Raw genomic sequence first — 14,869 nt, forward strand, 5'->3', positions numbered from 1 at the left:
TGCTCAGAAGGAATAGCTTCAGCACGGCCAAGGACTGCAAAGTCATACCTGGGGAGCCACTTGTGTCCCAACATAGGTTAATGCTCCTAAAGGTATGTATAAAACTGAAAACACCGAAAAGTAGACCAAAACCTCTACCGAAAACGAAATGGTTTATGTTAGAAAAGAAAGAATGTGCGGATGAATTCCAGAAGAGAGTGACAGAAAAGATGATAGGCATGGAAGATGGTATACGGAAGAAATCCGCTAATGAATGCTGGAATGAAATGGCTTCTTGTGTAAGGAGTGTGGCGAAGAATGTTTTTGGTGAGAGCAAAGGGAAAAGAATGATTGATAAAGATACATGGTGGTGGAATGAAGAGGTACAAAGGGCACTGAAAGAGAAGAAGGATGCATTTAAAGACTGCAAAAGTGTGGACATATGTAACCCCATTATGAGAGAGGAAAAACGCAAGGTGTATAATGAAAGTAAGAAACAAGCTAAGAAAGCTGTGGCTATTGCAAGGGGCAAAGTCCAAGACAACCTATATAAATCCTTAGAAACTCCCCAAGGACAAAAGCAATTATACCGGTTACCTAAAGCTAGAGAAATGAATGGAAGGGACATTACGAAAATAAAATGCATAAAAGATGAGAGTGGAAAAGTTTTAACTGCCGATGAGGATATAAAAGGACGCTGGAAAATGTATTTTGAAAAGTTAATGAATGAAGAGAATGATTGGAGCAAGGAAATAGAAGAAGTACCGAGGAACTTAGGAATGATAAGGGAAGTAAGTATAGATGAAGTAAGAAAGGCTGTAATGAGCACGAAAAACGGCAGAGCAGTTGGTCCAGATGGCATACCATCTGAAGTATGGAAGTTTCTGAAAGAGGATGGATGTAAGTGGCTGACTTTATTCTTCAACAAGTTGTTACAGGAAGAGATTATACCGGATGAGTGGTGCAACAGTACACTGGTGCCTATTTACAAAAACAAAGGGGATGCACAAGAATGTAACAACTACCGAGGAATAAAGCTCATGTCACATAGTATGAAAATTTGGGAGAAAGTGATAGAAAGAAGAATAAGAGAAGAGTGCGAGGTAACCCAAAACCAATTTGGTTTTATGCCAGGACGGGGCACAACAGACGCAATATTCGCATTACGCCAGTTGTGCGAAAAATTTAAACATGCGCATAAAAACCTGCACATGGTCTTCATCGACCTTGAAAAAGCCTATGACCGAGTGCCTCGTAAAGTTTTGTGGTGGGCTTTGAGAAAGAAGAATCTGCCTGAGAAGTATGTAAGGATTGTATGTTCGATGTATGAAAGTGCTAGTACTCACGTCCGGTCCGAAGCGGGGTTAACTGACTGGTTCAGTGTGGCTGTAGGCTTGCACCAAGGGTCGGCTTTAAGCCCATTTCTGTTTCTTCTTGTCTTGGACGCTTTAACCGCCGAAATCCAAGGAGAGGCACCTTGGTGCATGTTGTTCGCCGACGACATTGTACTTGTTGGAGAAGATGCAGCCGGAGTACAGAGCAGACTCGAGCAATGGCGGGAGAGGTTGGAGAAGGTTGGACTAAAGATCAGCCGAACTAAGACCGAGCACCTCTACTGCGACTTTGGTGGTCACTCAAACTTCTCCCCCATTGCTCTAAATGGCGTTTCCCTGCCAGTATGCTCCGATTCTAAGTACCTTGGCTCCCTCATTCAGAGCGACGGCGAAATTGACCGAGACGTGAATAATAGGATAAATGCTGGCTGGATGAAATGGCGACAGGTCTCTGGTACAACGTGTGACCCCAAAATGCCTCTTAAGCTCAAGGGGAAAATCTACAAAATGGTCATCAGACCTGTTGTCATGTACGGATCTGAGTGTTGGGCAATGAAAAAGAGGAATGAAAGAAAGATGCAAACAAATGAAATGAGAATGCTAAGGTGGATGTGCGGTGTGACAAGAGTGGATAGGATAAGGAATGAGTACATTCGAGGAAGTTTAAAAGTTGCGGCAGTCACAGAAAAGCTAGAGAGTAGGAGGCTATCATGGTATGGACATGTCATGAGAAGAGAAGAAAGCCATGTTACGAGACGAGTGATGAATATGAATGTAAGCGGACATGTAAGTAGAGGAAGACCAAAAAAGAGATGGATGGATTGTGTGAAAAAGGATATTAACAAGAAAGGGGTGAATACAGAGTTGACGGCTGAAAGGGATGAGTGGAAGAGGAAAACATGTTGTGCCGACCCCACCTAGCGTGGGACAATGGTATAGAACATATATATGTTAATATGTATTTATGTATCAATAATATGTCGCGGTTAATTAAAACGCACCGTATTAGTGCAGACTGAATCAATTGAATCTTATTGAGGAAGGTACACAATGAACACATGAATTTCAGCCTAGGGTCTAAATTACTTATTACATTTTTAACTACATTTTAGGTGCTGCTGCAAATAAAATTTTACGCATTGCACCGACTATCCTTCACAGATATTATGTCTATAAATAATCAACTATTTAATTATCGCAATCTGTTCTCTGCAGACATACTATTTAGTCCACCTGTGCAACGATGCTGTTAACAGGAAAAAATAGCAGTAATTGTTATCAAATATTTTATAGAATTGAAAAATATAATTTAAACAGATTATTTCACTATTATATTTTTTTACGTGATTGTTTTTTTATAGAACCAGAAATATCGCCTTAATACTCCAACCTTGAAAATTCACCCGTTGATAATTCATCAATAATCTTACTGAAAGCCAATGAGCAGATATTTCATACGATACATAATACTATCATTAATGAGTACCTACTTCTATTGTATTTGTGAAACACATGTCCATTACGTCAATTAGCAATTGTTCTCAACAATTTGAACGTTTGTATTTGTTTAACCATCTACAAAATAAAGTCATTGGAATCTTAATTTTGACGTTAAGTATCCAGGCGCAATGGTGGCAGTAATCGGAGACGACACGACGGCGATGCAGTAACGATAGCGACACGTAGTCGACGGCGAAGCGGCGCAAGCGCAGGTGCGACGACACGGTAAACACTGTCGCCAACATCGACCGTGTCTAATTTAATTAGCACCTGACAAAATAAATGATGTTTACGAAGATAATATGTGTATTACCGCAATACCATGTTAAGCTTAAAAACATTTTCGGTGACCAAATAATCGTGGCTCGCGAGTGTGGCGTGCACGCTCCGACCGACTCAACATGGGGCCCAGCAAGTTCATAGCGACTATTCTTATAATCCTGGTCAGTTGTCACTCAGAGATCTTATCATGTGTTTACATAAGTGTGAGAGTGTCAATACATGTGTGTGCGTGTGTGTTTATAAGTGTGATTGTTGTGTGTCGACAGTGTGTCAGTACTTTACTTTTTCAACATTTTGCTAAAAATTGGTAACTACTATTAATTGCGTATGACCTGGGTGTCTTGTCACTTAGGCACATAACAAATGATGGATTCATCTTATATATATAAAACACCGTCTGTAATTGTCTATTTACCCACTGATTTGGTCGACTGAGGTTAATAAGTAACTGTAGTGTACCTATAGTGTAACTGTAGTGCTCTGTTAATCTAACTCTAAAATCTCATTTAACTCCGACAATATCGAACAAAATGCTATGAATCACACAAAAGTTGTTTGACCTATTCAAAATCTATAAATTCATTGTTTCACAACATAAGTACATAGCGATACGTAATTGTTTTAGTTATGCACATGCGCAAACTATAAACTATAAGTAATGTCGGACACGTCTCGTTTACGTTGCAGGCGCTGGCTCGAGGTGGAAACTTGGAATCTGTCGGTAAGAACAGAATTTTGAACATTTGTACTTTTATCTACGTCACTGCCCTTTTGAAACATATGATTTGCGTAAGTTGTTAAAGTGTGTGCGTGTTGTTTAACGACGCGGACGTATGTTAGAACGCGTGACATCGACTTTGTGATACTTGGAATTGACTATATTTAATATAGTATCTGGGGCATTATTGCAAAGTATAAAGATGCAAATAATCCGAAATGGAGCCAAGAAAATAATTTACATAGTTTAATATTAGGCAGCTCCGATAACTTACTATAAGCCATGCCTATTTCTACGAAAACGCCAAACAATCTAATGTTATTATGATTTATCTGAACCAATAAAGTGTTAAAGTTATGTACCCTTATTTACTTAAAATTTTTCAGAATTCAAAATCGGCGGTAAAAGTATAATAATTCCCCTAGTTCACCCGGTGCACGTGACGCGCGTCAATGCCGCGAACTTGGACAACTTGAAGCTCCCTATACCGAACCTGGCGGAGCTGATCGCTCTCGCGCGACACCGACCTCCGCCGCAACCGCCACCACGACGCCTATTACCTCCAGACCCTCAAGCACCTCCTGGACCACTGCTACAACCCCCTCATTACAATCCACCATACGATGCGAGACCTCAATACCCTGAGGTGCCGCCACAAAACCATCCAGACTACCGACCAGTGCTACCTGCACTGCAGCGTCCCAACTATCCACCAGTGCAACCTCCCGACTATCAACCAGTGCAACCGGCAGTCCAACGTCCCGACTATCCACCAGTACAACCAGCACTGCAGCGTCCCGACTATCCACCAGTGCAACCCGCAGTCCAACGTCCCGACTATCCACCAGTACAACCAGCACTGCAGCGTCCCGACTATCCACCAGTGCAACCCGCAGTCCAACGTCCCGACTATCGGCCAGTTCCCCCTGAAGTGCACAACCCAGTCTACCCACTAGTGCAGCCTCAGATACAGCGCCCAGACTATCGGCCAGTGCAGCCTGAATTGCACCGCCCAGACTATAGACCAGTGACACCTGAAGTGCACCATCCCGACTATCATCCAGTGCAACCTGAAGTGCACTATCCCGACTACCGCCCATTGCAACCTGCAGTGCAGCAACCAGACTATCGACCAGTGCAGCCTGAGGCACAGCATCCGGGCTATGGACCACTACAGCCTGTCTCACAGCCTCCTCCAAACGCGTATCCTTACCCAGTACTACAGCAACAATCACCTGTACCGTACAATCCTATTCCTCATCAGCCGATACCTGATCATTACCACCCTTCACCTCAAACCCCTGTCAGTTCAAAACCAAATGCTATTGAAATGCCGAAACAACACCCTGAAATTCAACGTGGTCACGTAGAGCCTCATTTAGTGGCTTCTGATCCAAAACCACCTCAAGAGGTGACTGTACCTAAGCCTCCGCCTGCACACGATAAAAAAGGTAAGCTATAAAGTAAAATATTTTAATAGAAAAGGCAAAAAAACTTTAATAGCTATTTAAATAAAATGCCTAAGTTCTGCAGAACTTACAATAGGTAACACAAAATGATACGAATTAGAAACACGTTTTCTCTGCATATTCGACTTTGTAAATAACATTTAATATAAGCATGTCTCTTTGCAGATAAACCAGAACATCCCAAACCAAAAGCAGCAAAAAAAGAAAAAGGAGAAAAGCCTCGCCCAAGACCAGACTTGCCGAACGTAATCACTTTACATCCGGTTACGCCGGGGCCGGATATTATCATTACCTTATACCCCACCTCATCCACCCCGGATAATCCAGTCACTATTCAACCATCATCAACATACGGGCCGGATAATATTGTCACTATACACCCATCTTCACCTGGACCGGATATAAATCCAACATATCCGTCTTCACCAGATTCTTATATTGCAACTACTGCTTATCCATCTTCACCCTGGCCGGATAATACTTTCACAGATCATCCCTCTTCGCCCTGGCCAGAAAATTCAAATACTGGACCAACGCCAACTTTAGCAGATGATATAGTGACGTCGCACTCACCTTCAGCCGCTAATGAACATGAAGTAACGTCACATTCCTCACTAGACGCTCATGAACATGAAGTGACGTCACACTCACCACTAGACGCACATGAACATGAAGTGACGTCACACTCACCACTAGACGCTCATGAACATGAAGTGACGTCACACTCACCACTAGACGCACATGAACATGAAGTGACGTCACACTCACCACTAGACGCTCATGAACATAAAGTGACGTCACACTCACCTCTAGACGCACATGAACATGAAGTGACGTCACTCTCACCACTAGCCGCTCATGAACATGAAGTGACGTCACACTCACCGCTAGCCGCACATGAACATGAAGTGACGTCACACTCACCGCTATACGCACATGAACATGAAGTGACGTCACTCTCACCACTAGCCGCTCATGAACATGAAGTGACGTCACACTCACCGCTATACGCACATGAACATGAAGTGACGTCACACTCCTCACTAGACGCACATGAACATGAAGTGACGTCACACTCACCGCTATACGCACATGAACATGAAGTGACGTCACACTCCTCACTAGACGCACATGAACATGAAGTGACGTCACACTCACCGCTATACGCACATGAACATGAAGTGACGTCACTCTCACCACTAGCCGCTCATGAACATGAAGTGACGTCACACTCACCACTAGACGCACATGAACATGAAGTGACGTCACACTCACCACTAGACGCACATGAACATGAAGTGACGTCACACTCACCAAATACTTATTTGCCTGAACAAATAACTTCACCTGCAGGAGAAATTATAACATCAACAGCTGAGCAAGATGAAACAACAAATTATTCACAGTATACAACTATTGTTGCAATTACATCTTCATCACCGCAAGAGACAACAGAACACCAACCGAATGACATTATAACAACAAAAGTCGAGCAAGATGAACAAACAAATAATTCGCAGAATCCAACAACGGACTCTTTAACGACAGCGTCGTTAATAGAAGATGCAACACAGGACAATAGCAAGTCATCAGCCACATCACGTGATATAACAACAAGCGGATCAATTGACACAACGACTGCATTAGATTCAACTGATAATAAAACAACAGACTCTCCTATGACAACGCCCACTCAGGATTCTTCAACAGAGAATTTTCTATCGTCGTCTTCGGCTCAAGACACAACTATAGACCAAACTCTTTACACTACAACAGATTATACTTTAACATCAACTACACAAGAATCATCAACGGACCAATCACAAGGCACGACAGAAAGTTATTTAACGACGTTAACACCCGCAAAAGAAGGACCAACTGATCAGCCACAGTATACAACAACAGATTATCTCTCGACATCATCGATCGCACAAGACACATCAACAAAGCAATTGCAGGATGCAACAACGAGTATTCCTGCATTTTCATCTACAGCTCGAGATAAACCAATACAACAACCACAGAATTCTTCAACAGATTATTCCAAGGTATCATCAGAGGGACGATATTCATCCACAAGTCAATTGAAGAGCACAACAACCAATTCCTCAAGAACGCCATCAACTGAACAAGATGAATCAACAGACCAATCTCAAATCATAACAACGGATTATCCTTTGACATCGTCTACTGAACCTGATTCCACCACAGAACAGACCAAAAGCACAACTACTAATATCCCCACGTCTTCAACAACAATACGAGATATATTTACGGATCAATCACAAAGTACAACTGAAAACTATGAAGTAACATCACCACAAGATGAGTCATCAGATCAATTTAAAAATTCATCCTCAGATTATTCAGTGACGTCACCGGCTGAACAACATTCATCAACGGATCATTTGCAGTCAACAACGAACTTCGCAAGAACACCATCGACCGAACAAGAGGAAACGGCTTATCCTTCAACGTCAACCACAGAACAATCACAAAGCACAACTACTAACGTCCCTACATCTTCATCAACAACACAAGATCTATCAACAAACGAATCACAGCGGTCTACAAAAGATTACTCAGTGACATTATCAACCGCACAAGATGAATCAACAGATCAAACTCAAAACGCAACAACAGATATACCTAAGGCATCTACAACTACACAAAATACTTTTGTAGACCACTCACAGACGACTACAGTGGCGACACCAGACGCACAAGAGTCTACCACAGAACAAGAACAAGATTTATCTACATACTATTCCGAATTATCACCAGAGGAAGAATATTCAACAACAGATCAATCGGAGAGCATGGCAGATTATTTTGAAACGGGACCAACAGCGCAAGGTTCAACAACTAGACTATCTCAAAGTCCATCAACAGATTATACTGTGTCATCACCAACTGCGGAATATTCTACATTCAACCAATCACAAAAATCATCATCAGATTACCCTTATCCGTCGTCAAATGAACAAGTAACAACAACTGGCCAATCTCAAAGCTCAACAACTGAATATTTTGTGACGTCTTCAACTGCCGAGGCAGTGACAAACCAACAATCAGCAACAACGGTTTATGCGGTGACAGGACCGAGTTCCCAAGATTCAATAACTGACCAATATCAAAGCTCAACAACTGAATATACTGCAACGTCATCAACTGAACAGGAAGTATCAAATAACCAATCGCAGAATACAGCTACAGATTATCCTTTAACGTCATCAGCTGCGCCAGATTCAACCAGAAGCCAAGCGCAAAGTTCATCAACAGAATATTTTACAACATCATCAACTGAACAAAGCTCAACAACTGACCAATCGCAGAACTCATCAACAGATAATTATTCTGTTTCGTCATCAACGGGAGCAGACACAACAACTGTTCGCACTTCCACGCGGTCAGAACGATCAACGGCGAAGTACGAAACAGTGACGTCATCACCACAGCTAAACAACACTAACAAAAATAACACTGGTGAGTTTTCTTTTTATATTATTTTACTGAAAACTACATTGCCCTTAATAATTTTCTTTGTCGGGAATTGAAAATCTTTGCTTGTCTTGAACCTAGTATGCCGATAGCAGTATACACAAACTTTTACATTCACATATATTATATACTTTACTATATGTTTTATCAGTACATTAGAATGTTTATTCCTTGTCTGGTTACCATAGTACCAGCTCTGCTTGCTTTGAGATCAGATGACTGTGTGTGAGTTGTCAAAATAAGTAATTCATAATTGTAATTTTACAGCTGCAACAACTAGTGGAAATCGACCCCATCGTTGTAAGTACAATATTATGTAACAAACCCATTACATTCCTTCTGCTCGGGTTTACTGTCTTCTCTCAATGATGATAACCCAAAAAAATATATTCTATGTAATAAGTGCACCATATACAGTGTACCTACAATACAGAGATTTTTCATTTCATTTCATTTCTATCAAACGCTGAATATCTACTTGAAATAATAGTAGGAAAAAGTGGGAATCAAAAATTCGTTACATTTAAAATCACCTGCACAAAATAAGAGACTCATAAGTTTATATGTTTACATATTCTTTGTTTCCCATCTGCAGAGACTGCTGAAAATTGCAGAATCATAAGCACTTGTACAAATTCACTTTTTCAGCAAACAATGGTGCACTGACAGTAAAATAAATGTATTTAATTTGTTATTTGAATAGGTATTTAAACAGTAACTGTTTACTGATCCAACCGTTAATGTGCACAACTTTACCGCGCAGTTTTATTAAAAAAATATTCTTACAATATATTTCTACAAACGTGATCGCTTCCGCAGTTCATGTTATTTTATTGCAAGGAAAGACCTCATACTTATTTCAATTGTTACATACCAACCATTGACATAAAGAAAAAGAAATTACATCGTCCGATGGTTCAATCAATTCTTCTGTTAAGAACTTGACCGACGTATTTCTTAGGCCTATTCTCTCTTACATAAATGAACAGGTATTAGGCACTAAGAAAGGTTAGACCTGCCCAACATTAGCAGTGGGATAGTAATGGGTTAATAATTATAAAATAGGTTCAGTATTAACTAACATAGCTAAAAGCTCGCTCGTTCGTTTCAGGTGGAAAGCGACACAGAAGACGTAGAGGACGCGGTAAGTGTTTTCATAAAGTTATTTTCGGTTTGCTTACTTCAAATAATTTTATAATTATTATAGCTGATTCGATTAGTGATTAAGACAAAAATTAGTAAGCAATTTGTAGTTAAAGGCGAAGTCATCTTTCTCTTGGTAGAAAGTTTATGGTTGCCAAAGATGACAACAACTTGTCGTACGCAGGGTTTTCCTATTCGACTCATCTATCTATAATGAACACTTTGTCTAGTTTACCAATATAATAAATAATATATAAAAAGGGGGCTAAAACGGCCTCTACGTGTTGGCTTCGGCCCCACGCACGCCTTTCAAAAATCCGGGACTCCATAGTCCCGAGATGTGGAAGAGACTTACATAATATATAATACTAGCTGACCCGCGCAACTTCGCTTGCGTCACCTAAGAGAATGGGTCAAAATTTTCCCCGTTTTTGTAACATTTTTCGTTGCTACTCCGCTCCTAATGACCGTAGCGTGATGTTATATAGCCTATAGCCTTCCTCGATAAATGGGCTATCTAACACTGAAATAATTTTTCAAATCGGACCAGTAGTTCCAGAGATTAGCGCGTTCAAACAAACAAACAATCAAACAAACAAACAAACTCTTCAGCTTTATAATATTAGTATAGATAATCATAATATAATACGAGTATAATAGTCTTATACTCACTCTCCACAGAAGTATCGTAATCTATGAATGTGTGGATATATTCAGGTCAGCACAGCAAGCCAGGATCCCGAGGTCCGGGCGGACGCAGGCGGCGCAGACGCAGACGCCGCACAACCACGACTCGCGCGCCTCCCGTCACCACGCATGCGCCCTCTACGACCCAAAGAGTTCCGTAATTTTTGGAGTGCTTTAACTGCGATCTGTACGCTCATTAATAAAAATATTCGCTTCGATTTTGTGTTTACATTAAAAGTTTAATTCTACAACAAGTCGCTATCATGGCTTGTTTTCTTCAAGGTGTGGGTAATGCTAGAGTCTTTAGTAATGTGAAATAGAAGATTTATTCCGGGCTCACGAGTCTTATGATTTTTAAAACATGCTTTTACAATAAGTCACCTACCAATAGGAAAACAGTACCTTCTCTTCTATTATTTAGTTTTTAAACTACCCCGCAACTGGCTAACGGACCACCTGTCAGTGCCGCCCGAAACTGTGCCCTAGACGCACTTATCGGAAGTATCCGCACGCTAAAAACTTGAATTTAAGTTAATCTTACCCAAAAAGGACGATTATTTACCAATTTTCATATGCTCTTTACAAACTATCCAAAACAGTTAACACATCAACAACACTCACTGCTTATCATGGATATGTTACACCTCTACTGAGGTATGGGATTATCTTTTGGGGTAACTCCTCATGTAAGGAAATGGCGTTCATAGCACAAAAAAAGTGCATAAGAACGATTTGTAGACTGAAACAGACCGATAGCTGCAGGCTACACTTCATTAATCTCAATCTGCTTACTCTACCCTGCATCTACATACTCGAAGTGGTCCTATTTGTAAGAAAGAACGTCGCTATGTTTGAGAGATTGAGTAGTCGAAGGCATAATTTAAAAATAAGGTTTCCACCTAACAAGACCGCAATATACAACAATAGTGTATTCTGTATGATACCGCGGATTTATAATCATTTACCAGCCTCAATACTGGAAACCTTAAATTTTAGTATTTTTAAAAATAAAGTTAAAAAATTACTGCTGGCAAAAGCATACTACACCGTCAGTGAATACCTAGGTGATAAGTTGACATGACCAAGATTTTATTAATTCAAATTGTATTTAATGGACATAATTGTTAATTATTAATATTTGTAATTATTATGACATTTTATATTCGTTTATTCCTCACTGACATTAGGTATTAATTTTTTTTTTTTTTGGTATTAATTTTAATTTAATGAATTTGTATTTATTTGAAATGTATAATTTTGCATGCTAAAAGCTGATTATGGTGATTCCTTATACTTGTAACATCTGATAACATGTACCCATATTCGCAAAATAAATGATTGAATTGAATTGAATTGAATTGAATTGAATTTATTGTTTTTGTTTTAGTTTTAAGTGTAAACAAATTCAAAATCAAATTATGATTATTAGGGGTGAGTGTTTGTGTTGTTTTCGCGGTGTATACGTTCCTAGGACTCGGCTGAGAATTTGTTATTGGCAAGAGTGTGAGCTAATATACATCACCCATTAGAACTTTATGTCCATCGAAATGGCGATCACGACACGTCAAAATTTAAACATTATGCATTGCTTTTCCAAGATAAGCACTGGAAATTATTAGTGATGGTTAATAAGCAACAACACCTAAGTGATAATAACTCGTAAGTGGGCAGGTAATGCGTACGCCTCACGAAGTGTCAGTGTCGTGACAGGATCGAGACGCAAGTTTAGCTCAGTTGCTGCTGCTGCTCCAACACACGCGTAAGTAATAATTTGTAGTCATAGTGGGTCGATACTGGTGGGATAATGGTTTAAAACTTCTAATAATTAATATTTATTTCGTCCCAAACTCAGTTAACCGATTAACCGTTGAACCAGCAATTAGTTATTGCTCACGTACATAAATAAAATTCTTAATTGTTTTATTTATAATTATTTAATAAGAATACCCTGTGTATACATAACTTATTATCTAAGATTGGCTATTAAATTAATTACGTCATGGCTTAAATAAAAAGTAAACGACACCATCACATTTCGCGTATGTATCAGTATTGTAAAGAGTTATAATCACAATATAAGTATTTAGTAGTACACTTGAATAGTTATTACGCTAGTAGTCTTGAAAATGTGTAAATAACACTAACATTATCGCAAAATCTAATTATTTTCATTCATTTATCAATAAAATAATCAAAATATGACGTTACTGTGTCACCAGTTTTGACGTATGTCAAGAAAACAATTTATTTTTAAGTCCAAATGTCAAACACTCGATACGATTTCGACTCGATTGTAATCGATGCTACTCGAGTGATGTGAAGTTGATCACTGACAATGTTCGTTGGCATCGCCGAGGGCGCCGGCTCCTCGCCTCCAGCCGAACAAGAAGTAGCCGAATGTAAGGCCGAGGACCAGCGCTAAGCACAGCCACACGTTATACGTCATGAAGATCAACATCAGCATATAGGAGAGAGTCGACTGGATGAAGTGCATCAGTGTTTGTATCACGTGGCCCGTGTTCAGTAACGATGCCCTGGAAAATATGAAAACATAATTAAGTATCATGAACCATTTCAAGAACAAAAATTTATTTGTGTGAACTTAGTTTCTGGTTTGATCGTGCGCTGTACAATGGTTACATGCATAAGAAACTCCTCTTGCTGTAGCGCTACCATGAGTTGGTAACTACAGTCTCCCGGAGACACTGTAGTTCTCGTAAAACTCGAACAGCGCCTCTAGCGGATAGTTAAGGTACCAAAATTGCTACCATATTTAATAACGTGTAGTTAAATTAAACAACAGTGAATGTAGATTGGCTTTGTCGTTCATTCTTTCCCTATTTGAGCCCACTGTTGTAGTTGCATTCTCAGGTTAACTACTCTAGTTTTTAACTACGCCAACTCATGGTAGGGCTACTGATGTGAATTAAGTTTCTTTCAATATCGTTTTTTTGACATGGGGCTGTAAGAACATTCAAGGAAGGTTGATATCAAGCAGGCGGTTGGTTGTACAAACATCACCCAAATAGTATAAAAGTACAGCCAACTCAATTATTTTTTAATCAAGTAACTTTGCCACATACATTCAAATCACGGGCAGGAATCTTTACCACTAGCCTTAAATTCACTATAACAAAGTGCTTAAGCTAGAAAAAAAACTCACTTAGCAGTGGTAGGTCCAGTGGCACCTCCCTCAGTCTTGGCGATATGCAGCTGTGAGTCGCCGACAGCCGCGCCAGGCTTGCGCGTCAGCTCCTCGCGGAAGCACTTGAAGGCCTCGTACAGCACGGCCGCCACAAAGATGGCCACCGACGAGCCGAACAGCTGCACTGCGTTCGTCGTCGCCCACCCATTGAACAGGATCTCGGCGCAAACGCATGAGTGGAACTGAAATGTACAGTAGTATATGAACTCACTTAGTTAAATTTTGATAATGCCATAAGAATAAGCCTTTTTTTTCAGTATCTTTCTTTGGGCTACGCCTTGAAAGTGCTGTTTTTTATGCTGAGCATAATTCCCTTGCCAATAACAATAAGAAACAAGAGTAAGCTTAAAATAACTTAGACATTGATAAAAGGTACGATCCGTTAACTGTTGACTTTAGTAACGTTTAACTATATAATTTAAATCTCCTTATTAAATTAATATTTTAAAATACTTACCACCATAGCGTGGTCGTGACCACCGCATGGGTCGTCATCGTCGTGGTGGTGTCGCTCTACTCCCCACATTTTGACTCTGGAAACAAAATAGAACTGTTGAACATACTATCAAACATAGATACATATATATGCGTAATGTTTAAGTGCTAGTCCATATACAGTAACTTTATGAACAGGGCAGAGTTTAGAGTAGGTTTCTCGATCGATCTCGCCTGATCCCTGATATAACTTTCTTCGTACTATTATCTGTCACACATTACAAATTGAGACCTATCTTGTGGTAAATATGTATGTACTCTTTTATAAATTCAATCTAGTCAAAACTTGAAGTAAACTATTGTAAATAAAACATGGTCTGTGGCTCTAGCAGCAGAAGTAAGGTTGGGATAATGCTGTTGTATTTCTGTTGTATTACATTCAGAGCTTCGTGTAGTTACTATTAGAAAATTAACAGGTGACAAATGTATCTGTGCTACTTTTCGTCAAACAAAACAGCTGCGAATGAATAGGTTATGAAACAGATCTATGCTAACATTCAATTAAAATATTATACTTAGAGTTATTTCTTACAAACACACTAGAACTAGTATAAAC

The 14,869-nt window shown here is 39.8% G+C and overlaps 2 protein-coding genes across 3 annotated transcripts; one reads left to right on the forward strand and one right to left on the reverse strand.

Annotated features, from left to right (window-relative positions):
- The first annotated feature begins 3,137 nt into the window (after positions 1–3,137).
- LOC142974059 (uncharacterized) lies at positions 3,138–11,966 on the forward strand. Of its 2 annotated transcripts, none has more exons than XM_076116173.1 (7): positions 3,138–3,256; positions 3,783–3,816; positions 4,200–5,264; positions 5,448–8,768; positions 9,051–9,083; positions 9,877–9,927; positions 10,644–11,966. In XM_076116173.1, exons 1-7 carry the CDS (start codon positions 3,215–3,217, stop codon positions 10,772–10,774), a joined length of 4,677 nt encoding a protein of 1,558 aa, XP_075972288.1. In that variant the 5' UTR covers positions 3,138–3,214; the 3' UTR covers positions 10,775–11,966. The 2 variants fall into 2 exon arrangements, with proteins under 2 accessions (XP_075972288.1, XP_075972289.1); XM_076116174.1 differs by having other exon boundaries at positions 9,895–9,927.
- A 570-nt stretch (positions 11,967–12,536) lies between these two features.
- On the reverse strand, positions 12,537–14,869 carry LOC142974060 (high affinity copper uptake protein 1-like). Its single transcript, XM_076116175.1, has 4 exons — positions 14,846–14,869; positions 14,276–14,351; positions 13,777–14,000; positions 12,537–13,147 (listed from the first exon to the last, which is right to left on the reverse strand). Exons 2-4 carry the CDS (start codon positions 14,342–14,344, stop codon positions 12,940–12,942), a joined length of 501 nt encoding a protein of 166 aa, XP_075972290.1. The 5' UTR covers positions 14,345–14,351; positions 14,846–14,869; the 3' UTR covers positions 12,537–12,939.

This window comes from Anticarsia gemmatalis, chromosome 7 (assembly GCF_050436995.1).
Source record: "Anticarsia gemmatalis isolate Benzon Research Colony breed Stoneville strain chromosome 7, ilAntGemm2 primary, whole genome shotgun sequence".
NCBI lineage: Eukaryota > Metazoa > Arthropoda > Insecta > Lepidoptera > Erebidae > Anticarsia > Anticarsia gemmatalis.